Source organism: Pholcus phalangioides, unplaced genomic scaffold (genome assembly GCF_987345545.1).
Source record: "Pholcus phalangioides strain wild (caught in Gottingen) unplaced genomic scaffold, Ppha-v1.0 ptg000003l_1, whole genome shotgun sequence".
Classification (NCBI taxonomy): domain Eukaryota; kingdom Metazoa; phylum Arthropoda; class Arachnida; order Araneae; family Pholcidae; genus Pholcus; species Pholcus phalangioides.
In genome coordinates this window covers 46294514-46320024 of record NW_028301596.1, presented here as the reverse complement: position 1 = coordinate 46320024, position 25511 = coordinate 46294514, and the positions used below count along the sequence as shown (strand labels likewise).

The window sequence follows — 25511 nt, the reverse complement described above, 5'->3', positions numbered from 1 at the left end:
CCTGTATAATACTGTAGTTGAAGTTGTAAACACAACACAAGTCCTTGGATTCGTTCCCGCAACTTATAATGCAAAAATATGAAAAATTAGAGAAAATTGGAGAAGGTGAGATGTTTAACGGGTTTTTATTAATTTCAAAATTAGTAAACATAACTTCCCCCTCCCAGTTGTTTTTTCAAACTTGCATTTTCGAATTTAAGTGACGAAATTGACGTTTCATTTCACGTTATCAAAATCAATGCCGATGCATTATTTTCTTCCCATGAAAAAGAAAGTATTAAAATAGTTTATTTATATTTATAAATAATAGAAAACAATTTTTGATTGGTAATGTTTTTTTTGAATGAAATCGTTGTTTGCATAACTTATATCATGAAAAATTACTAGAAACTAAGCTTCACTTTTATAACCTAAATAGCTGGATGGCCTTCACAGGAGAAGATTCCATGGTAGATAGCAAGCGTGGATCCGGGGAGGGCGATAGGGTAATAATATCCAAGAGCTGGATAATATGGAGGGGAAATTTGACCTGTAAAATACGGGATGGTCTGATGCACCTACACAATAACTCGCTTTTCTGATGCATCATCCCAGATCTGCCTGCCTCTTCATTTGCCGGCTGAAGATATCTGCCTCGGCTTCATTCATAGCTGAAGATGCCTGCCTCCACTCCATTTGTAGCTGAAGATGCCTACCTTTGCTTTATTCGTAGCTGGAGATGTCTACCTAGGCTTCATTCACAGCCGAAAATGCCTGCCTCCACTCTATTCGCAGCTGAAGATGCCTTCCTTATTTACTACAGACAGCTTTTCTTCATCTCAGTATGTTAAGGAAACAGGTATTTTCTGGATGTTATGTCAAGGTGAACTTGTTAAGGAAAGTTGTCTGGTCTCTGCTGAAACTTGAACCCTGGCCCTCTTGCAAAGAAGGTTGGTTCGAGTCCCGGCAGAGACCAGGTGACTTTTCTTTCTGAGTTCACCTCAGCATAATACAAATACAATGCCACAACAGGCAAATTGCCCAACGAGGTGGCTGACTTAAGAACATCATGGATCCCAGAGCCATTTTTGGAGGCCCTACCTGCTACTGCTACACCACACATGCACCCCGCCCACCCCCCCGCGGAACCCCCAACGAATCGGTACATGCGGGAATGTACGTGTAGTGAAACCTGACGTGAAGTTTTTTTTTTGTTTCTCTGTAATGCTTGTTATGTGTAGTGCTGCCATCTGCCACCAGTTTTTCTAACTATGAGTGAAGTGTTATGATTGAATGATTTATCGTTGTAGGACTGTTGCTCTCTGTGGCGAGACTTTTTAACTGGGAGATCAGCTCGCATTTGCGCCTTGAAGTTGGGAACCACAGAAAACCAACTTCAGCCGACCACCACTGTTTGGTTCAAACCCGGATCCACGCATCGCGAGTCCGTGACTATAACAACTCGACCACCACAGCGGCAAATCCAGAAGATACCTGTTCCCTTATTTACTTAGTTATGAAAACTGCGTAGCAAAAGTTGTACAAATTTTTAAAGTTTTTTCTTCTGTTTCATTATTACAGGTACATATGGAACTGTATTTAAAGCGAAAAATCGTGAATCCCAAGAAATAGTCGCATTGAAGAGAGTTAGGCTTGATGATGATGATGAAGTAAGGTCTAGTTTTGTGTGTTATATATGAGCAAAGAATTTTTTTTTTTTGTTCAAATGGGTGATATTAAACATATAAATTTATCATTTAATACAGGGGTTCTCAAACTGTGCACCGCCAACCTTTGTCAATGGTGCCATGGAGTGGCATCCTGACAAAGGTTTTTCAAAGATTCTTTGTTAACTTGTTCCGCAGAGCCATGGATAAGCATTGATTAGCATCAGGGATGCCGTGAGTGGGAAAAAAAAACAAAAAAAACCCTGATTTAATGTATATTCTTTTAAAAAAGAAATGGTAGAAAAGGAAGGCGCGCGCACACCCACCCACCCCATTTATACATACCATGTACTTTAAGGCTGCAAAAAATAGTTTCTCTTTTTACTCTTAATTCAAAGAATAATTAACACAAAAAAGAGCATTTAAGGGTTCATGCATGTTAACGTATTGATATACATCTTTGAAATGAATCAATTGCTAGTGTTAACTCATATTCAGTCTATTGAGACTTCACCATATACTTTTGGTGAAATCTTAATACACCACAGAATTATATATACCTATATATACGATACCCCTCGATAGATTGCCTTCACCATTATATCTTTCGATTATTTCATAAATTGGGAGAAAATTTTTATTTACATAAGCTATGTGTCATTTTTATTTTTGTTAGGTTAATAAAAAAAGGGAGGAACTATGCCATCATTTGAAAAAATTGTTCGGGTAAAAAAAAAAATTAATCAGAGGGAACTTGTGCAAATGCAGTGATTCCTCACTCAGGAATGTAGTGTGCCTTCTTGAGGCGCTCGGCCGAACTTTTACTTCGAGCCCTTTTTGAAAGGGTTATTATACGAAGTAAGCTTACAACTTCTGTCTTGACCCTCACCCCATTCGCTCAGGGCCCTGGGGCAGTGCTCCAATTTCCCTGGCCTAGTTACAGCCTTCTCTTACTCACATGTTTCTCTCAGTTGAAGATGATTTTTTGCACTCCCGGTCTAAGATATTGAATAAGAACGCTATTCACACTTGTATGCCTCTCTCGCTTGTGCTTGCTTTGTTCCCTTGCACCAGCACATTAGTGAGAGATCGCTGTACTATTTAGTAGTTACCTTGAAAAGCATATACATATCTTATCTTGAATTGAATTTTCATGAACTGTGTTGATATTTTAAACTTTATTCAGTACTTATGTATATTATGCTATGTTAATCTTTCAGGGTGTGCCAAGCTCAGCTCTGAGAGAAATATGTTTATTGAAAGAATTAAAACACAAGAATATTGTGAGGTAAGTGATCACAGTTATGTTTTCTTTTTGCTTTGGTTTACTAGAGTTGATATCTTTCAAATACACTTTTTAGAAAATACTCAAAGAAACACTTAACTGCGAGAGAAAGTACACCTTTATAAACAAACTCACAATAATGTGTTTTACATGTGGGGTTTGCCTTGAAATCACTAGTACCATAAGTAAATTTGGAATTTCGCTCTCTTCAAAATATCCCTCATCTGCATACACACTCTTGACGTGCTGAGTTCTAAATATTTTTTTTAGTGACTCCCAATGATGTTTTTAGCTGGTTATATGCTTGCTGTATGAACACATCTGTCAAGTTGATCCCATAACAGTTCTGTGGGGCAAGCATATCTAGGAACATTATCTTACTGAACAGAACAGCAAACTCAAATTCAATTGAACGGGTACCAGATGGGACAGCATGCCGAACTAGGATCTTGTGGCAGCTCTTGTTCATAATTACTTCAATTTCAATAAGTTCACCACTTAAAAAACATTTCCAGACCATAGTAGAGCCTCCTCTGTGCTTTTCTGTAGGCTGAATGCAAGATGGAAGCATTCATTTTCCAACTGCTCCTTGTACAAACCTGCGTCGGTGATTCAAAAAGCTCAAAATTATTTGATTATTCTGGGGGAAAAAACACATTTTGTCACTGATCTGGGGTCCTTTTTTGTGTTTTTTTAATTATTTCCTTTTTATTAACAGACTTAAATGGTTTGAGAAAAATTGAAGATGTTCTTTAAATCCACTTGCAATCAACGTTTTGTCACAACTTCACTGTTTTCTTTTTTTTGTTTTGTTACTTGTATAAATAAAAAACTAATCTTGTTAACTGATTTGAATGTATGCGTTTAGAGCACACTCAAATATGCTTAGCAACTTTCGGGATCGCTTGAGACGAGAGATTATATTGAAATTAATGAATGGTTGTGTGCAAGAACCAGAGAGTGCAACATGAGATATGAAAGTGCTCTTTTTTTAATTTTTTTTTTCTCCTACAAGATTCATGATTTTGTGAAAACTAGATAATTATTCATTTTTGTGTTGTTATGGCAGGTTACATGATGTTCTGCACAGTGAAAAGAAGCTCACATTGGTGTTTGAGCATTGTGATCAAGATCTGAAAAAATACTTTGACAGTCTCAATGGGGAAATTGATCCAGATGTTGTTAAGGTACTTTAGTTTATATATTAAGATTTCATATGGTTGAATACATTCAATTTTCAACGGTTCGACAGTTACATTATATGACATGAATGTCGCTCTCCACTTGTTAATACAAGATATATATCTTGTAGTTACATTATAGTTTGACAAACATCATATCCCCCCCCCCCCCAATATTAGTTGGCATGCCACTAAACTTGAGGGACACCAGACTTTTGATTGTTGAAAGGGGTCTGGTCCTTTCCTGGTATGCCAGGAAGTGCAAAGTTTAATGAGGATCACAGTATTCATTCAGTCAATTCAGTGGACTTTTTGTAATAAAGATGCATTGAGAAATTTCCAGAATCTCTGATTCGAATTTCCCAGCATGCTGGTTTCCCTTGATGTTTCCTGTCATGCCAGCTAATGTGGGGAGGGGATACAGTATACTCATCAACACCTCAGGTGTCATCAATGTAGGTGGCAGCACTGAAAAATCAGACACAACACTAGATATGCCCTTAGGTACATACAATTTATTTCAGACTCTGCCAGGAAGCTAGATTGGAGGAGATTTTGGCAACGGGATGAGTCTGGTGGCAGAGCCCTGGCGTTCATCATCATTGTGAGCAAAAATGATAAACATTCTGTTTATATCATATTCATTAACTGAATATTATACATTGGACTTTGGTTGGCATGTTCTAACCCAGTGATTCTTAACCTTTTTTCCTTCCCGCACCCCTTTGGCTAATGCCTTTTTTTTTATCTGTTAGAAAATTCAATTTTTTCTGTAAATTTTTTTTGAAAATTAGTTTTAAAATGAAACTAAAAAAAAGTAATTATTTTTAAACATTTTTTTGGGATTTGGAAAGAAAATATTCATAGATTTCAAAAAGATTCATTTTTTTCAGTTCTTCGCTTATTGATTCCAGCCGCAACAACTATAAATAATGATTTTTTTTTAACACTTGACTGAATTTTGTGACATTTTTCCTGAATCGTGTTCACGACAGTATCTTATCTAATCACTACATGCTAGTAACACAAGGTACCAATGTAAACAAATCGCAAAATAGTTTAAGGAAATAATAGTTTTTTTCTCAACTAAAATGGGAAAACAAGTAGGATCACTAATCGAAAAATAAACTTTTTCAATGCAAATTTCATATGACATATTTCTGCAAGTGAATAGAGAGGTGGTGTCGAAATATTGGTATGATCCATACTTATTTTAGAATGGAAAGATTAAAGTTTTATCATTTCAATTTTCCTGAATAATTAGTCAACATGTTCTATTTTTTTTTATCCCCCTCCCCAGAAATGCTCTCCCGCACCTCTGGTAAGAACCACTGTTCTAACCTGCCTACAGCTTTAACCAATCCATCAGAAAATTATGAAATTTGGATGCTTTAATGTTGCAATGAATGGCTGGAGATAATTTCAAAGGCATTTTAAGACATAAAATCTCCACTTTTGGTATTGAATCAGTTTTTGTAAAAGAGTCATCAGAGCAAAGCATGTTTGTGTAAATTCAAAGTCTTTAGCAAATAAATTTGAATTGAAATGGTGCTGGGGATGCTTAGATGCCCTATCATGAAGCGTGAACAGTTTGTTTCCATATGGGCAAAAAAAAAAAAAAAAAAAAAAAAATAGCACTTATAATTTGCATAGAAAACAACCTCTAGTACTGAATGAAGGAACCTTTTTTTTTATTATTTTGCTTTCAATTTTACTTTCCCATCATCAGAAAATTTTCAGAACTTTTATAGGTTTGAGATGAATATTCACAGCTGCAGCCGAACAAACGAAATTCGAGACGCTCTGCCATAACATCTTTAGATATCAAATAAGCCTTTTGTCATAAGTTGAATATTTGCTTACAAATTGGAGAATTTTTAACGAATGTGTTTCGCTGTTCATTTGAATTATTTTAAGGTTGTGTGGTTCTTTTGAATGTTTTCACATTTGTGGGTTATCCTTAAAATGCATACGGATATCATTCTCAGATTTTTTGACTGGATTTTTCATTTAAAATTGGCTCTACAGTTTCCATTCACTATTATTATCATGCATGTGTAAAAAATTCTGAATGAATTATTTGAGATAAGTATATATTATGGCTACACCAGAGTTATTTTTTTCCTTGTTTTTTAGTCATTCATGTACCAGCTTTTGAGGGGTCTAGCATTCTGCCACAGCCACAATGTTCTTCACAGGGATCTGAAGCCACAGAATTTACTTATCAATAAGGTGAGAATATTATACAGATTCATCCGTCATTACAAAATAAGTAAAATGGACAACCAATGCAAGATAAACTGTTTAAAATTTTGTATTATAAAATTATTTTAAGGGAATTTTTTTAAAGATAATTTTTCTTGGCTATCATGAATTAAATTGTCCTTGCATTTCATGATTTTGTCTTGAAAGAAAACTCCTGCCTTTCGGTCAAGTAGCTCGTGTTCTCTTCCTGTTTGACATGCCTGTACTTTCTTGTATGAAAGCACAGCTGTTCATATGAAGCCTTTAAGATTCTAGTCCAATTAGGCCTTCTGTGTGCATGAAAAGACAGTCTTGCTACAAAATGTATACTGAATAATTTAATGGAAATGGATACTTGGCTGGTAAAACCACAGAGCTTGTTAAATGCCCAAAGTTTTAGAAAAAAGGGAGCGTAAAAATTTCATTTGTGTATCCCACAATGTACTTTTACTCAGTAGAGGCCTACCTTTTTCAAACCCTGTGTTCCAGGGACCCAGGCGAGTTAAAATTGCATAACTCCACTGCTTGATCACACTTATTACTGAAAATGAAATTAACAGCATTTCAGAGAGAATTAATTGTGTGCAACCAAATTACAGTGTGTTTGCTAATTGTTTTGAATGGAGAAGTTATATGTGACAATAAAATATACATGCAGCTTCCGGTTTTATATGACAGTTTGAAAATTAGAAAGAGTGTATTTGAAAAAATATTAAAAAGGGGGCAGGCAAATAGAAAGCAAAGACTTTGATAATACAGGTATGTGTGATTTTAGCTTCTAAAACATGATACAAGTATCAAAATGGTGAAAAAAAATATGCATCACAAATATTTTGATTCTATTGACTGCTTAGTTTCACAAAATATTTTTTAATGACCAATTGTTGCAGAAGTGAACATGACATAAATGAACATTTGCTTAATTTCCTTGTGCATAAGCTTTTATTACAATAATGTGACTTAATTCATTATTCAGGGAATTCAAAATTGGTTCATTACTTTTGTGCTACAGGAAATATTTGATATCTTTTATGACTTAACAATTTTTTTTTTCCGGGCAGAATGGTGAGTTGAAGTTGGCTGACTTTGGTTTGGCTAGAGCATTTGGGATTCCCGTCAGATGCTATTCTGCTGAGGTATGAGTTTATTTACTATTATTGTAGATTCTCCATCATGTTTGAAAAGTCAGAAATTTGAGGTTTTTTTAATTTCGTGACCAAAATGTGTTTGAAAACATAGGTTGTGACTTTGTGGTACAGACCTCCAGATGTCCTTTTTGGTGCAAAATTGTACACAACATCCATAGACATGTGGTCAGCAGGTTGCATTTTTGCAGGTTTGTTGAAATCATTTTTTTTGAAGGTTTTAAAGGTGTGATGTTTGTAATCTTAGCAAAATATTTTACAATTTATTCACTATGAATAAGTAACTTAAAATATGATCATTTCCATATGTACAGTGATATTACAATTTGATCAACTAACATCTTCTTTCCAATAAGAGCTAGCAAATGCAGGACGACCACTCTTTCCTGGTGGGGACGTAGATGATCAACTGAAACGTATATTCAAATATCCTTTTTATGTCATTGGTATTTTTTAATAAAAGAAATATGCATCTATCCATGATGGTTGTATGTAGGTCCTACCACATTGGTGGACTAGAGAGAAGTGGGGTGCAGGGAATCTTTTTCGGAAAATTTTTGATTTAACTAACCTTCAAAAAGTAATTTTTTTAAATTGAGAGGAATTGATTAAAACAGTGTTTTAATGTATCTTCAATTTTTTAAATAATTTGACTGCCTGTTTTTTTTAAATTTCACCTGCTTTGATAAATAAATACAGTCGAATTTGGTTATACCATACCTTGTAGGTCATTCGAAAAGTGTATGTTATAAGCGAGGTATTGAAATTAGCTTATGTAATAATAGCATATATATTCATAAAATGCATTATTGAGATTGTGGCAGACAAAATAAGCTTATGCAGCGCATAATTGAAATGCAATATAGTACGAATATATAGTTTTTGATTGATATCTGAAAAGCTTTGCAAATTTATTAGAAAACATGATATACAACAACATGCAGACATTTTTAAAAGATGATTTTTTTTAGTTTATGCTAACGGTTTTGCTTTGAAGTTGACAGTATTGTACAATTTATTCAGTTAAAAAAAACTCACGGATGTTTTAAAATTTTATGTATACAGGTCACCAATCAATAATACACTTGAATTAGCATAGCTTTTCAACAGTGAGAGTGGATTTAAAACAATTGTTCTTTTATCACCGCCATCCATAAAAAGATCAAGTAACAAAAGCAAATAAAAAATCAAAGGCGATGCAGTTTGCAACCAAAAGCAAGATTTTATTAAATATCAAAAATTTTATTGTCAAAACAGTTCTATTTACTACTGACAGGCAGCACTAAATTTAAAAAAAAATAAAAATTAAGTGCCATCTGTTGATGAAAAACATTTTGACAGTGTAATTTCTCGTTCAGTGAAAAAATTTAGTTCTCTTTGTGAGAAAACACAACACCCACATACAATGAATGTTGTACAAAAGAAGTGGTTTTTTTTTAAATTATATTTTTCTAGTTTTTTGTAGCATCTTATATCTGAATTACTTTCTTGGTTAAAACCATTTTTGGTATGTTATATCCACAGGGTATGTTATAATAGATGTAAAAACATATAGACGTGAATGGGCCAAATTTGAAAGGATTGCACAATCATATGTTATAAGTGTACTTGACTGTACATATTTTTTATGATAAATTTCATTTAACTGCCAGTAAGTTATTAGGAACTCCAACGGAAGAAACTTGGCCTGGGATGACTCAGCTTCCAGACTATAAAGTATACATTTATACTTGATTTTTGTTTGGTTGTTTATTGCAATATCAAAAATTTTACCTATAGGATATCTTTATTTAGGTAAATAATTATTATTTGTAAAAGCGTCAAAGAGGGAAGGAAATAAGTTTTTTGCTAATTTTCATTTTAGAAATTCAATTTTAAATTTTGGAAGATTATAGTTTTGAAGACTTTTTTAAGTTTCCAAGTTTAGGTACCAAGGAGACCAGATACTTTGTTGGTTGCCTCTAATAGAAGTATTCGGTGGATATATCACTAATCTAAATAAATGAGAATAATTATTTGGAATTTTTGATTATAATCAGAATAAGCTATTTCTCCTTCTGATTCCATTCCTCAAAAAGTGTTAGATTTTGTACGGTTCAAGGCTTTTCTTTTAGTTGAAATTATTTTCAATATTTATTAAATTTATATTACCTCATGGTTTGAAGCGAGGAAAATAGCGGGTTTCTTTCGATAGAGTTTTAGAAATGGGTATTGCAAATATTTTCTGCATGAAAACAGTAGTCTCTGTATCTTACAAAAGCTGATGTGTCTGATTGAAGGAATAGCTTCCTTCCATCAAATGTGTCATGAAACTTTTTAAGCTTCCTATATAAACAGCACTACAAGAATGCTGAGTGTAACGTACACTCCAGCAGATGTTTGAGGGTTACTGACTTCTGTTACTGAGAAACTGAATAAACTGCTAAAGTCTGAAGATTTTGATCTTGAAACGGCTTAAGTTACTCTATGTGGCTTGATATGTCTTTGATGTCATGGTAAGAATGCAGTATCAAGACTGGATGATTGCTCTGAATTAGACATGCTCAATCGATTCTCAAATTAAGATTTGCAATTACTGCTATGCACTCAAGATGTCATTTGCATTTCCATACATAAATTTTTAATCATTGCTAAAAAAACTTAGAATAGTCTTCATGTTGTCTCAGTGATTTAAGTCATGAAAACGTGCATCCATCATAATTATTTGCATTTATCTTCAACCAATCACAATTCTGAAATTCAATCAAATTGGTTAGGGGCCATTCAAGTATTACGTAAGCAGATTTTTAGCCATTTTTGACCCCCCCCCCCTTGTCAGCAGCTTAGAATATTTCATATCTTCAAAAAGGGTGGTTGATGACGTAAGCAACCTTCAAACCCCCCCCCCCTTCCGATGCTGACGTAATACTTTAATGATCCCTTACTATAAGTGTTGTGCCAGTTTGTTATATTCAATAGACACATAGTGTACACTAAACAGTATGTAAAGTCTTATTTTGTTTTGAACAAGTTAGACATTAATGTAAATCCACAATGCAGTTTTCTTGTGCATTTTCAGCCATTTCCCCTTTACCACCCAACAACCAGTTTCGCTCAAGTTGTTCCAAAGCTCAATACCAAAGGAAGGGATCTTCTACAAGTGAGTTTGGTTTTGAAACTTCTCTCTAAATTCCAGTTATGTTCCCATTTTTTAGGCTTATTAAAATCTTCCGGTCGGAAATCATATTCTTCCGATTTTTTCTAAATTCATGGAAGATCCCTAAAAGTCCTCTAATTGGGCTTCGTTTGATAGAAAATATCCCTTCAGCCCCTTTTCTCAGCCACCTCGTTGGGCATTTTGCCTGTTGTGGCGTTGTATTTGTATTTATAAATCTCTGAGAAATTTTTAGTCCTTGCAATTCTAGGCTGATCATGTTTTCTCAGGAAAAATATGGGAAATTTAAGGATTTTAAGTACGAAAAACTGGTAATTGGTGCCAAATATGATGCCAAAAGCAAGCTATAAGTAGCCAATTATTGCTAAAAAATCAGGACTGTGGAAAATACATCCCGTGAAAATGGGATTTATATATGCTCACCCATTGCAATCCCCCCCCCCCCAAAAAAAAAAAAAATCCCTGGGATTTTCCTTATATTTGTGTGACATGTTTCCTTTTATGCGAAGTATGTCATCATGTGATAAAAACTACAGATTTTTCAAGTATGCTAATTGGCATCTATGTAACTACCATTAGAAGGTAGTGTTTTCTGTTTAAACGATCACTTTCAATTTCTATCAGTGTTTCATTTACAGTAAAATAATAATCATTTATTTTTCCTTTCAGAAACTCTTGGTGTGCAATCCAGCTATGAGAATGTCTGCAGATGACGCCATGCAACATTCCTACTTCAATGATCTCCCTCCAGCTATCAAAAATGGCTGATGACAGTTGTTCACGGCTGGGAAATACGAATCAACCACTTTCAGTGAATTTTTTATTAGACTTGTTTCAAGGTGCAGTTGGAAGTTAGTAAATGTAAATAACGTCATCTCATTCATTCATAATATTGAGAAATCCAGTTCATCATCTCATTCATTAATTCCTAATAATTATGTTATTGCTAACGATTTCCTAAAATCAAGCCCAAAATGGGAAACGCCATATTTTTAATTTTTTTATAATGTTTTCATTAACTTATTTTTCGATTAGAAACTTTTTGAGATACTCGATTTCACCGCAAACGTTTTTTTCTCCCCGTTGTATGTAATTATTGGTTTTAGTCAATGAAGTAAAATACAGAGCAGTAGTGGCCAACCTTGTATAATCATCAAGACCACAAATGTTATGCCGGCCACTAATTTTTATATAATTGCTCTTATTTAGGGTCAGCCAATGCTCCGTATTTACTGGATTGTCCCATATTTTGAAAAATCTCCTAGTTATCCCTGAAAATCTTAATTGAATTCAATTTCTTTTGACCCTTATTGTACCTGGCTTGCATCACTCGGCACATTTAATTACACATGCAATCAAATCTCGATAAGTCGAATGTGCAGTGGCAGACAAAAAACTTCTGAGTTATCGTTGCTTCAAATTATTAGAAATTCTTATTTCAGAGTGGGAAAAAGAAAAGATTCATTAAAATAAAACAGTTCTGTTTACGAATATCATGTCAGTAAAACATGTCAAACTACTGAAGAAATTTAAAAAGATAATTCAGTTTCATTTCATAATATTTAATTATTAAATGTGAGAATACGGTTTTCATAAATAATCTAGACGTACATACTGCATTATGGGAAACGAACACATACATGACACTCGTATGAATGAAACAAATTATAAATAAAGTGTATACGAGATTATATCTGTCAAGAATTGCAGTGATTTTCAACTGCCCTCTATTCGTGTGGAAGTCATTCACATTTTGCAAGCAGATGAATCTGCTGAATGAATCTGTTAAATTGTTAATGAAGCATTAAATTCTTTTTTTAAATTTCTCTCATTCTCAAAAACTTTGACTTAAAGGAAGCAAACTTCGAGTTAAGGGAAAATTTTAACACTAAAAATACGGAAAAAGTTCTAGGACTGAGTGAAAACTTGGTTTATTGGAGTCAGACTTATTGGAAATTCCGATTTCAGAGTTCGAAGAAGAAAAATGGTTAAAATAGCAGCACTATTATCATAGGGGTCATTCAAGTATTACGTCAGCATCGATGGGGAGGCGGTTTTCGATTTGCTGACTTGATGACAAGGGGGGGCGGGTTTGGATGATGCTTACGTCATCAACCACCCTTTATGAAGATATGAGATATTCTTAATGGCATCTTATTCTGTGCGCCAAAAATGAAAAAAAAACCTTTCGATAGTTATTGGGCACCTGAACTAACATTCTACCTGAATTGATAAGTACCCTACAGAGCCACATTAATGATCTCTAAATGTTTCACAGATCCTTCAAGTGCTCTGGAAATGTTTCCTGGCCGCTTAAGAGCTCTGTAACTGTGCTGCGCATCACTCAAATGATTCATAATTATGCCACGGATAACTTAAGTAATCTGAGAATGTTCCGCAGGTAACTTGAGTGATGTAGAACCGCACTGGGGGCCGCTAAAGTGCTCTAAAACTGTGCCACATGTCACTCAAGGGATGTCTCTAAATGTGCCATGGATTGCTTAAGTGTTCTGAAAATGTATCGCTGTAACTGTGTTGCGGGTCACTTAGGTGATCTTTGAGGCCTACTTCAGTAATTTGAAAATGTGCCACGGGCCACTTAAATGTTCTGGAATTGTGCCACGGGTCATTAAAGAGATTTGTAAATGTGCTGCTTAGTTCATTTTTACAAAATTAGGTTTGAGGGGGCAAGCCACGTCAGATAACCTTCAGGGCCACATTTGTTCTGCGGGTTTACCATATATTGCTTAAAGAGTGGATCGCAATGAATTTCTTAAAGAGAAATTTTGAGTTCTTGCCCTTCAAATAGCATTGAAATTAACAGAAATTGATTATAACAACACATATAAAGGTATTTTCTTTCGAAATTTTAATTTTTTTTTTCCATCTGTAGGGGGGGGGAGGCGCACAAGACCCCATGCCCCCTCCCGCGTACATTTCTGGTCCTACCAATATGCATTAGGAGGTGGGGGCAGTGATGAAATTTTGCTGACAAGGGGGGGGGGGTGATTTAGGTTTGCTGCCTTTTTCAACAAGGAGGGAGCAAAAATGTCTACAAATTTGTTTACATAATACTTGAATGGCCCCATATTAGTAAAACAGGTCAAACTGAAGAAAAAGGAAGAAATTTGAAAAGACAAGTTATTCTGATTTAATCATATTTATTGAATGAGGGATATTTAGAAACAAACTAGATATATATATATACTGTATTATTGGAAATGGACGCGTACATGAGATACTTAGGTATGAATGGCACAAATTATAAAGTGAATACGAGGTTATATTTTCTGTCGAAAAATTCAATATTTTTCGATTTTCTGTCGGGAGAAAGTCATTCACTTTTTGCAAGAAGAATTTGTAAATTCTATTTTTATTTCTTTCATCCCACAAAAACTTTTAGTTAAAGGAAGAAAACTTAGAGTTATAAGGGAAAATTTTTAACACTAAAATATGGAAAAAGACCTGGGGCTAAGTGAAAACTTCGACTTGAACAGATATTTGAGCTATCGTGAGTTGACTACTTTGAGAGCAAAGTTTGAAGGTTTTAACATCGCCATATATTTTGACTTAGAATGGAACCCCAGCGAGAGTAGCATAGGAGAGACAGTTAAAAAATATAGGGTCACCAATTGACTTGTATTTTATGGGACATTCATATTTTTTTCCAACAAACCAAAATGTAGAGGATTGTTATAAAAAAGGGGGGGGGAAGTCAGGTGGTTTTTATTTAAAAAATAGCTGCCCAGTGTTAAAACTGCAGAAGAGGAATGTTAAAATATGATCATATTTATTTTACATTTTAAAACTTTTTTTCATTTCATTGTGATTAAAATTATTATTCGAGCAATTTGATTATTATATCGAAGTTTCTAAGAAAAAAAATGACTTTCATAGACAATGTATTTACCAGCTCTTGAATTCTTTTATGTTGTGCCAAAAAAATTATGTTCGCTCGTGCGAGGCATCAGAAATTTATTAACTAGTGAACTTTTTTGTGTGTTAAATTGTGCAATATTCACCCATATTTCATTGTGCTCTTTCATCTCTCCAAACTGTGTGTAGTTGCGCTTTTCATTTAGTTGTAACTTGTGCATTTAAAATGTGTCAGAAGAGGCTCCCTCTGGTGTTAAGATGTTTATGTACCAGTGCAAGTTTTTTTTTTGTTCTATAAAATGGGAATTATTTTTATTCCTTGCTTGTGTTTTTATTTATGATTGAAGTTTACAAGTAAGTTATTGTTATGAATATAATGAGGAAGGGGGAAAAGGAATTAATTTGGTCAATGCGAAATAACTTTTGATTCCTTCAATTTCACATCGAGAGATTCAACTATAGATTACTATCCTCGATTATTTTCAAAAGAGAAGCATTTCCACTTTTGCGAAATTTACAGCAAAAGTAAAAAAAATGTATTTCTCTGGAATATGTTTGCTTTACAAAAGTAGAAAATAGCCCAACAGGTAATATATGATCAACATTCAAGGTAGTTTTATCCACATTTAGATTAAAATTACAGGTGGTCTGAAAAACATGGAAATTTCTGTGTCACATTGATTCCAGTTAGTTTTCACTAGCCTAGGAAGATGCATTTACTGCCCTCTAAAAGCCTTACCCTAACATAAGAAAATTATTCTACCGTAGAATCTCTCTCTCTCCCATAATGGAAACAATTTTAAATTATATCCATTAACGGACACGCTTATACTGAAGTGTATGTAAAAGGTGGATATTTTCCCTTTTGGTGGAAAACAAACTACTTTACATTGTAACTTCGACCAAAAATATTTGTGTTTGAATAATCCGAAAGATTCAAAAAAGTTAAAAAATGTTCCCTTTTGAAAATAAAAGACCTTCTCATTTGATGAGTCCAGGTTAGGAAATTTTGTTTTTACAGCTGGATTACAAGGATACCTGGTGCTGCCCGGGTTTTCTTTAGTGAGGCTTTTTGGATCACGTGATGTCTCCCTATCTTCCAGGGACATACAAACCGTGTCCAAGTTAAACAATATGGTGACTTCCTGCAGGACTCATGAAAGAAACAAATCTAGATTAAAAAAACATAGAAATAGTTTTTTTTTCTTTTTCAAGGGGCGCTAGGTATTTCGATTCCCCCCAAACTTGTTCATCTGCATATTTCAGCTTCCAAAAATGCTTAGTTAAAGCTGTGGAATTTCTTCGATGTACTTTAAGGGCCCGTAATTAATTTTAAAATATCCTAACCCACATGAATTTATGCAGTTGAATAAATCAAAAGACAATACGAAGACATTAATTTTCATGCTTGAGAAGTTGAAATCAATGTTATTGCATGCATATCCAACTCAAAAGTAGGTCCAGCTAATTACATCATATTTAATTTTCTGGGCTTTGTATCTCTGAGCAAACTCAATATTTTAAAAATCGAGAATTCAATATAATTTTTAAAGTTGTGACAGAAAACCCCACTAAATTTCCGCATTTCTACATTAAAACCAGCAATTTTAACACTAATTTCTATGAGGATCACCCTTTTCCTGACCCTCAAAGCGATGCTGATGATGTCTATTCAAAAAGCCCCATTACTGGGAGGATTGAAAATGTGGCAAACCATTGTAAAGGCATACACACATCTGAAACGCATTGATAGGGAACCACGGTAACCAAAGTAAACGTTCCGAAAGTGATTGTTGAGGCCCGACAGTTTTTTGCCCTGCTCTGATGAAATTTTAAAGTAGCCTATCGTTCAAGTTGGGTCCCATTTGGTATATATGCAAAATTTTGTGACAATCGATTTAAAATTGTATAGATTTGTATAGAGAACATACACACCGAAAATAAATTTCATATATAGATGTGTCGCACAGTTTTTGCTATTCTAGCAAGGCAGTTCCTCGAAGGCATCATTCTTGAATATTAGCAATACCTTTTTGCATTCATTCACACAAAAGGCAAAAAGACCAGGTGAGTGAAAAGTAGTCAAACTTAGAAAAATGCATAAGCAGGTGTGTTAGATATCACGGTACCCAATTTTTATCAAAAGTCTATCGTAAAACTTGGGTTTATTTCAGCACTGGCTTCATATCTCTTTACACGTTGCTGAATGGACAGAATGTTTGCATGGCAGTTTAAACCAGAAATTAAGATAGAAAAAACAACATCCATGCTGTGCCGAAATTGTCTGAATTTCCAAACTTTTTTTTCTTTAAAGATCGTTCAACAACTTGTTAGAGAAGCAAAGTCTTAACTTCTTGTAGAAAATTTTTTTCAAACTAAATATTTGCTCATACAAAAAAAAAAAAAATCAAGATTTTTCAAGTTAAACTTTTTCCTTATACGTATTTTTCTTACCCCTTCTTCCAACCTGCGGTTAGGTTAGGATACCATATTTATTGCGGATTCATTAAATAAAGATAATCCAAATTTCTCTTGACAAAGCCTTGTATATGAAATGGTTAAAGAAATTTTAACATTAAATTAGAAAACTTGGGGGGGGGGGGGGGAAGATACATAATAAAAATTCTAATTAACCTAGTTCCACTGTATTACCAGCAGGGTTGGGGAAAAAACCAAAAACCGGGTTTTTTGGTTTAAACCAGTTTTTTTTTGTTTTAAATAGTATTAACATTAAAAACAAAATTTCTGAAAAACAATTCAAACTTCTAATAATTAAAATAAAATGTTTATTAATGTAATTAACACTATTCCCATATTAATTAATCAATAAATATTTCTTACATTTTAACAAAAACCATCTTTTGCAATTTAATTATTTTTTGCTTAACTCAATGGATTACTGTGTGTTTGAAAATTCTCTTTTATTATTAATCATATAATAAAGGTTTTTCTCCAGTTACTTTCAGTATACTTAATTAGGAAGCTATTTTGCAAAAAGTAATAAACATTAGGTGAATATAATGTATTTAATGAAGCATAAATAATGCAGATTAATTAGCAATGATTTACGATATACAGGGTGATTATAACTGAGGTTCTGATTTCAAAACACTGTAAAAAAAGAACGATTGTCAGAATGACTTGAAAAAATGCAATTTTATTAAGTAAAGGGGGAAAAAAGACTTAAAAATGCAAAATTAATGACATCGTCCAACATGTGGGAAATTTGCTCGCAGAATAGAAACGATAGCCAGTCATTGGAAAATGCTAACTTAATTATAGTATTGCACGATTTTATAATTCATGGAAACATCACAAAACGAGAGTGAAGTAATTGAACAAATAGCTACAACTTACTTAAGAAATGTTAAATATGTTGTCCGTGTTCTGGCTATGAGGTTGAAAACACAATTCTTGTTCAACAACAGATCAGAGTATGCCATGGTCATAATGTGGATGTGCTTGCAATTCAGTTCTATTAAATCAAACGCGCCCCCACGTTAATTTTCCTGAGGAACTTTAGGGGATGTGCTGGAGATTGCAATTCACCAAAGTTTGCAATCTGACCACTGTTTATAACATTTTGAGGTACACCCCCCCCCCCCCCCCACAGCCAGAAGTTGCAAGGGTTAATGTGCATCCTATCAAAATGGGTCTTCAGCAGCTGCTTTGCTGGTATTGCAATGTGCATCTTGATAGAAGTTCTATCCACACACTGATGCTATGGAAGTGCCGAAATGTGGTTGCACAAAATAGATTTATACTGCAGATAATACATAAATAGATAATACACCACTACATTTAGATGTATGATGCAATCCTTATTCATGAATTTGCTTAAGATAGAGCATCAAAATGTAGCCAAAGGTTAGAAAATGTAAGAATGAGAAATTTTGGCTTTTGTATATAACTTCATATGAAAAAAAAAAAAAAAAATATATATATATATATATATATTCAGGCCACTTTTATGAGACTTTTTGAAAAAACCACTTATACCATCAGAATGTACCCCAAGAATATAAAATGTGGTAAAAATGAAAAATTTTGGCTAATAATAAACCAATATGATATTTTTCTAGAGGAAAAATGATATTTAGGCCACTTTTATTTGGTTTTTTTTTTTTAAAAACCCTTACTTTCCTTAAAACCATGGTTTAAATCAAACAACCCCTGATTACCAGTGGTTGAAAATCAATTATTTTTTTTCAACATTGCCACAAACAAATTAGTTCATAAAAAGGTACGACTCTGTGAAATAATTTATTGTTAAACTAATGCAAAATAATAAAAAAAAATCACAGGATCAAAAATATATAATCCATAAAACAGGATAAACCAGCTCCATTTTTCATTTGACTTTCTGTCGCGCGCACATACAACTCACAGGTTGCAACAGGAGAGAAATAAAAAGCATATCATTCAAGAACATTAAAAGAATTTTTTTTTTACACACAGTTGCGCTCTCTTCTTGAAATTTTGAATACAAAGTTGTTAAGAAAGAAAAAAAAAACCATAACAAGAAAATTGCACATTAATTTCAAAAAACGCAAGATACCAAAATTTCACTACAAATTTTATCGTTCGAGCAACTTTTAATGCGGAAAAAAATAATTTCATCCACAATAAACAGTTTCGTTCACACAATATTTCTCCAGCATGCACTAAAGCAGATTTATTCATATATACAGCAGTGATTCAAAGGGGGGGAAGGGATCGATCAAGACTATAATCATTAATGTGCGTAAATGAACACAGCATCTCAACATCCTAATAACGGAAGCTATCAAGAAATATAACGTGAATTCTAGTTTTTCAATAGTCCTCCTTAAATGGGAATCAATACGAGAGAATCTGGTCAAAATTTATTTACTTTCATCACGAGGTTAATCTTATTTGTTTCGTGATGTTCAGATTGATATCACTAGGTACTTACTCTCTGAAAGAAAATCTGCAGTGTTATCTGGTGACTACAGACCATATTTTGCTAGCTGTAAAAGTATAGTCATATTTAATATTTTTCATACAATTAACGTAGAAACATTTTGGTTTTGGTCAATATACTGCATAAAATTAACTTTGAAATATAATAAAATAACTTCTTGCATCATTCAAAGAAAATATATCTCATTCCACTGCCTAAACACAAGCTGATCACACGTAACATGACACTCTTTCAAAGTTTGTTGATTCTTAAATTTTAATTTGCTCTTTATTCTTGGAAATCATTTATTTACACCAAGAAAAATATGCGAAAACATTTTTGAAAATTTACAGCACATGGAAAACACATTTCATACCATCGCCTCAAAATGTTTTTTGAACCTAGGGCAGTTTACTTAACCACATAGCCTACATATAAGGCACCAGCCGACTTCTGCAAACTTCCTGTTGACGATAACAGCCTCACACACGGGCAGTGAAAACAGTCTATCTTGATTTTCAGAAAATCAAAAACTCAATACACAAAAGAAAAATGACAGCACCAGCGTCAATTCTCTTCTGTTATGTATTGTCTACACATCGGCAGACTGTATTACACCAGAGAGATCGCTATGCAAGTTTAAAAATCAAGAATACAACATTTAATGTAAAAAAATTCAACTGTTTCAAGGAAGAATCTTAGGAGACGGAAATGTATCAGTTTGAAATAAATTAAAATAGAAATATCTAATACTGTCTGATCAATGAAAAAGCATTTTTATTAGCTAATCAACTATTGCAATGAATCTAGCCGTTCATTTGAAAGACAACTTTTGATACATAAGGCTACAATTTTTGAAGGAAATTACTCTGTTCATCATAGTTCAAATGGAAAACCAATTTTACTATATCTGACACTTACTTATCCCCCTATAGCTCACAATTACGAAAAGTTTCAAGCAATGGGCTCTGCCCAATTTGTAAACACCATTCACAATCATCATTTTCGAATATTTAGAAATTAAATCAGTGATTTTATCGGCTATGTATAAATCAGTTTTCCCAAACAAAAATATTAATGCTGCTGTATAATAAATGAAATACATTTTCCCTTCCGTCTCATCTATTAAATAAGTCTTCCCTCCATATATTCTATGAGTCATTTACGCTACAGCTATTTTATTATATACATGCAATAGATTAGAAGTACAAATCAACAAAAAAGAATATACATCTGACAAATCTATTTTAAATGCATAAAACCCACATTTTTTTTTTGCCCCTTTCAATCTCATTTTATAGAGAAATACTGACATTCGAATGCTTTAGCACCAAATTAAAAACGACTAAAATCAATGCGAATTAAATTCCCCACAAGAAAAATGTGCTAATCACTTTTCAGTAGAAAAACACGATTTTAACAGATTTCGTGTATTTGCAAAAAAAAAAAAAAATTCATCACTATCTTCAATACTTCATTTAACATTCATCATAAGCCTCTCTATAGATAAGCCAGCTTTTCTGAACAAAGATAATCGGACGCACAGCAATAAATTAGTTTTCATCAAATAAGACAAAAAAAAAAAAAAGCGGGAGGGGAAAAGAAACACCACAAAACAATAAATTACCAAACATTTACCAATCATTTCATAAATAAGAATACCCAACACAAAAAAAATTCATTAACGAACATAGGAGTAAATTTTCTTCAAGGAAGAGGAGTATACTGTACATGAAAAGTGATTTTTTTTTTTTAGCTACCTTTTTGCAAAAACGTGAAGATTCAGAATTTGATAGATGAAGACATTATTGATTTATACACACAAATTTATAAAGCTGTAAGACGAAGAGAAAAAAAAAAAAGTCTCTCAGATAGTTTTTTCCCATTTCCAGGAATCTAAAGCTTCGTTTGCAGAACACAATGATGAAAGACTATTTATACATATAAGAAAAAAAATCGCCTGAGACAACTAGGAAAAAGGCCACACGATACATACCATATTTCATTAATTACACAATGACAATAAATGATAATAGCTACTATTATTAGTAATTATTATTTCGCTGCACAGTGCATTTGCAAAACGTCAATTAAACATTCGGAGCGTGGACAGAAGTCTTGGAAGTGACCAAAAGCAACCGTAGGCAGAAAGCACTTTTTCTTTTTTTTTTTCAAATTTAAATATTCTTCTCCTCCTTCTTCCCTTTTCTTTTCTTGCAAAGGAATGCATTTAAAATGACTAACTCTTCTCCACTGGAAATCAACAAATAAAATTCTTACTTTTTGCTGCCAGGAAAAGAAACATCAAATATAATAATCAATACATTGAAAAAACATTTTTACATATACACCATCTTTGTAAAGTCCAACTTTGCAAAAAATAAAATGTTCACTGAAATCAGTTTAACATCCTAGGCATTTTCAGTACCTAAAACACGTTAAGTTGAAAATTAAACCCTTTCTCAAACCAGTGAGACATAGTTTTTGAATCAAACTAGGGTTCCTGAGAAATGAAGTCTTGTGAGGAAAGATTTGGGAATTCTTACTGACAAGCGCCTTAGGTTTTCCAAACATTTTTCGGTGGTCAAAAAAGTGACTAAAATGCTCGGTTTCATTTTCAAAAAGGTCTTTTAATGTTCTTCTTAAGTCATTCTTCCTCTTTCCAGAGGCTTAATTTGTCCTGGACTGGAGCATGCTGTAAAGTTTTGGAGACCATACCTACAGAAGGACATAAACTTGGTTGAAGTGGTGCAGAGAAAAGCTTCGCGTGTTCTTGTTGGCACATAGGGCTTGAGTTATGAAGAGAGACTTCATTTTTTGAAGACGTTTACATTGGAAGAATGCAGGTATCACAGGATATGATAGTGTAAAAATTTCAATAGAATGGATAAGATGGACCATGAATTAAGCTGTCAATCGATTGCTTTGACAAAGGAACACCACTATTGATTGGTAAGGGTTGTGGTGTCACAGAGTTTCTCTCCAATAAGGTTGTTGAAGAAATGGAATTCTTTTTCTTTTTCCTTCTCATTCTTTTTCCCCGAGGATAGTAAATTTTAACACAATTGACATGTTTAAAAACAAATATGATAATTGGGATAAATAGAGAAGCTATCCATAATTATTCTCTATGGACATCGTATAATATTTTATCATGTAGTTTTTACTTCACGATTTCATTTTTAATTGGGAAGCTGTATTTTAGCAATATATGACATCCATATTTGTTATGGGCATCTTTTTCTCAGCCACCTCGTTGGCCATTTTGCCTGTGGCCTTGTATTTGTATTTAAAAAATTGAAGACCCTGTAAATATGTAAGTGATTTTCAAGCAAGTCATTTACAGTCCAGAATCCTCTACATTAAGGGAATACATATCGTTCTCCCCCTACTAGAAGCATGAATGTGCAATCTCCTCGGAAAAAAAGAATATGGGAAATGATTCGTGTTCAGGTAAAACTTGGATAACAAAAAAAGGTATCAAAACAGATTTTTTTAAAAAAAGTGAAAATTTACGAATTCATCTGGGGGATGATATACAGTATAGAACCTCTCTGATCAGATCAATAATTGGGACACTTCTGCCAAATTTTGTTGTTTTTTTTTTAACCCTGCGGGGACTTGGGTGTTCTTTACCTAAAAAAAAATTCTGTTCCAACTTTTTTTTCTATTACAACCATTTTCATTTTTGTATAACATTCTTTTTCCTCAATGTATTTGTTGTTCACTGTGATTTTTGGGCTTGCAGAGAAGTGGAAAAAAATATATTGTTCCAATCTGAGCGATTAGGCTCATCAAAATTAATTAGGCCCATGCTATCATTTTTTTAACTCTTCAATGACAAACAAACTAGTCACTACATTAGGCCTGGACTTCACATACTGGCAAGCAACATAGTCACTGCGCTATGGCAGCCAACTGAAATCTTAAAATTTTTCTCAATCCATTATATTATTTCATGATCTCCCTGCATGTTCGAAAAAGGAATAATGTAACTTAGTACCGCTATGGTGGTTGAGTAATCATAGTGATGAACTAGCATCGGGAGGTCCCGGGTTTGAACCCCACCACTGCCATAGTGGTGGTCGGCTGAAGTTGGTCTTCTGTGATTCCCAACTTTGAGGCGTGCATGTGAGTTGATCTCCCCTTTAAAAAGTCTCACCACAGAGAGCAACAGTTGTACAAACATTCAATTATTACACTTCATTCACTTCTAAAATATAGATGGCAGTACTGAAAAATCAGACACAACACTAGACTTGCATTCAGACTGTTAGATACTTACAACTCACTAGACAGTAAATTGCTGGTGGCAATAGACCTGAGTTGTGCTCAGTTTGAAAGAAAGAATCATAACTTACATTATTTTCTCATTTATCATATTTTATTGCGAGTAATGAACATTTGCTGCTTAACATGCAGGGAACCGAGATATTGTAAAGAACATGCTTTTTAGTCCATCGAGCTAAAACACCCTGTATAGCCGAGTTAGTTTTTTGTTACAGCCACGAAACTGAGTTATAAATCGGATTTTTGGCAGTGATAGAAGAGGAAAACGATTTTACTAAAAAAAAATATCATATAAATGTTTAGGTGATACTATATAATATTATAGCCAATACATTTTATAAACAAAAAACTAAAAATCATTGAATAATTAGTTTAAAGGTTAATTTTTTTACAAAACACCTGCGAAAACCTAAGATTTTATTTAAATCTCCTCTGGGCTCGAGGGATTTTTTTTCCCTGTCATCATGACTATGACATTGCTGCGGACCGCCTTGCTTTCTTTGGCCTCAGTGATGTTGGATGCTTCAATCATGGTGACTGCAACTTGGTTTCTGGGCCTTCCCCTTAAACCCAGGACTTAACACCAGTGATCACTGCACAGGACATGCTGGTGACTGTGAAGAACAATCTCCAAATGGAATTGCTATGCTTGATCATTAGCAGCTTTGGCACAAACTTCTCCTGAAGCCAAAATGGAATGAGAGGATCCAATGCTCACCATGTCTGCAAGCTCTTTGATCATGATCCCTCAATCCTGCATCACCAGGGTTCTCTCTTGGTCAATGACGATTTCATTTCTGGATGCTGAGGCCAAACATGCTTCACTCTCCACTGACGTGTGTCTATCTTTGAAGTGATTGTATCACTCCTTTATCTGGGTAGTTCTGATTGCTTCATCCTCAAAAGGTTTGTTAAGTTAAATCTTGCAGATTGTTTCCGATTTGGAATAGCCAAGCTTCACACAAAATTTAATGCAGTAGCATTGTTTAATTTTTTCTATTATTTTTTTCAAAAACCAAAGCTTGATGGCACTCACTAACACTTCTTTGGCAGTCTTCTGGCGATTGACACCTTCGGCAAGCAGGAAAAACTTGGGAATTAGGATCACCTACGTATGTGCACCTTCATTTGTTAGCTTCGTTTGTTTATGCAAGAAAAATTATGGTCTGATAATTTGGAACAAACTTTGTATATATTGCTTAATTAATTTTCTTTAAAGGAAAATATGAATCAAAATGGTCAAGGAATCATATTACTGCTTTGAATATGAAAACTTGGATAATAAACAAAACTTGACCCATAATCACCTAGATCCCAAGGTGTCTGGATTAGAGAGGTTCTACTGTATAAAATTTTCTGGTATGTTCAATTCGTTGGAAGTTCTTCAGAGATATGTGTATGGGGAGCATGTGTGGTTTAGTGGTAGCATGGTTCTCGCTTAAGACGTCATTGTCATTTGACAGGTACTGTATGTCCAGTTATAGGGAAACAAATGGAAAAGTTTCAGTGTGGTGAAAAAACAATCGGGGCGCTGAAAATAATACGTCATAAATGGAAAAACATCTTAAGCAGACACCAGAACTTCTTACACAGGATTTACCATAGAAATGTCATAATACTTTTGTGCTTAAGCAATATTATTTTGTAAACATTTTGTCTTATGATTTTAATCCAAAATTAAATGAATCAAAAATAAAATAATTGATACATAAAAGCAAACAGAAACAAATAAAACAAAAAAATAATTGTACTGCAAAACTGTAATC

The 25511-nt window shown here is 33.7% G+C and overlaps 2 protein-coding genes across 4 annotated transcripts in view; one reads left to right on the top strand and one right to left on the bottom strand.

The window, feature by feature from the left end:
* Nucleotides 1–18: 18 nt before the first annotated feature.
* Nucleotides 19–14846, top strand: Cdk5 (Cyclin-dependent kinase 5). Its single transcript, XM_089249128.1, has 11 exons — nt 19–105; nt 1561–1649; nt 2867–2934; nt 4001–4118; nt 6249–6344; nt 7418–7492; nt 7596–7692; nt 7858–7927; nt 9157–9217; nt 10560–10640; nt 11325–14846. Exons 1-11 carry the CDS (start codon nt 69–71, stop codon nt 11421–11423), a joined length of 891 nt encoding a protein of 296 aa, XP_089105254.1. The 5' UTR covers nt 19–68; the 3' UTR covers nt 11424–14846.
* Nucleotides 14847–18775: 3929 nt separating this feature from the next.
* Nucleotides 18776–25511, bottom strand: part of Khc (kinesin heavy chain) — a 48096-nt gene continuing 41360 nt past the window's right edge. Inside the window, exon 27 of one of the 3 annotated variants that reach the window (XM_089249109.1) lies at nt 18776–21708. In XM_089249109.1, the coding sequence (XP_089105235.1) occupies nt 21695–21708 (14 nt within the window). In that variant the 3' untranslated portion in view covers nt 18776–21694. Of the gene's footprint in view, nt 21742–25511 lie in introns of all 3 variants that reach the window. The other 2 variants (XM_089249102.1, XM_089249116.1) reach the window with 2 other exon arrangements.

Excerpts from the sequence above, each read along its gene's own strand:
- Cdk5 (XM_089249128.1), top strand. The coding sequence starts at position 69 with ATGCAAAAATATGAAAAATTAGAGAAAATTGGAGAAG. Across the intron at positions 4,119-6,248 it reads TTGATCCAGATGTTGTTAAG|TCATTCATGTACCAGCTTTT; the intron begins GTACTTTAGTTT and ends CTTGTTTTTTAG. Across the intron at positions 9,218-10,559 it reads CTCAGCTTCCAGACTATAAA|CCATTTCCCCTTTACCACCC; the intron begins GTATACATTTAT and ends GTGCATTTTCAG.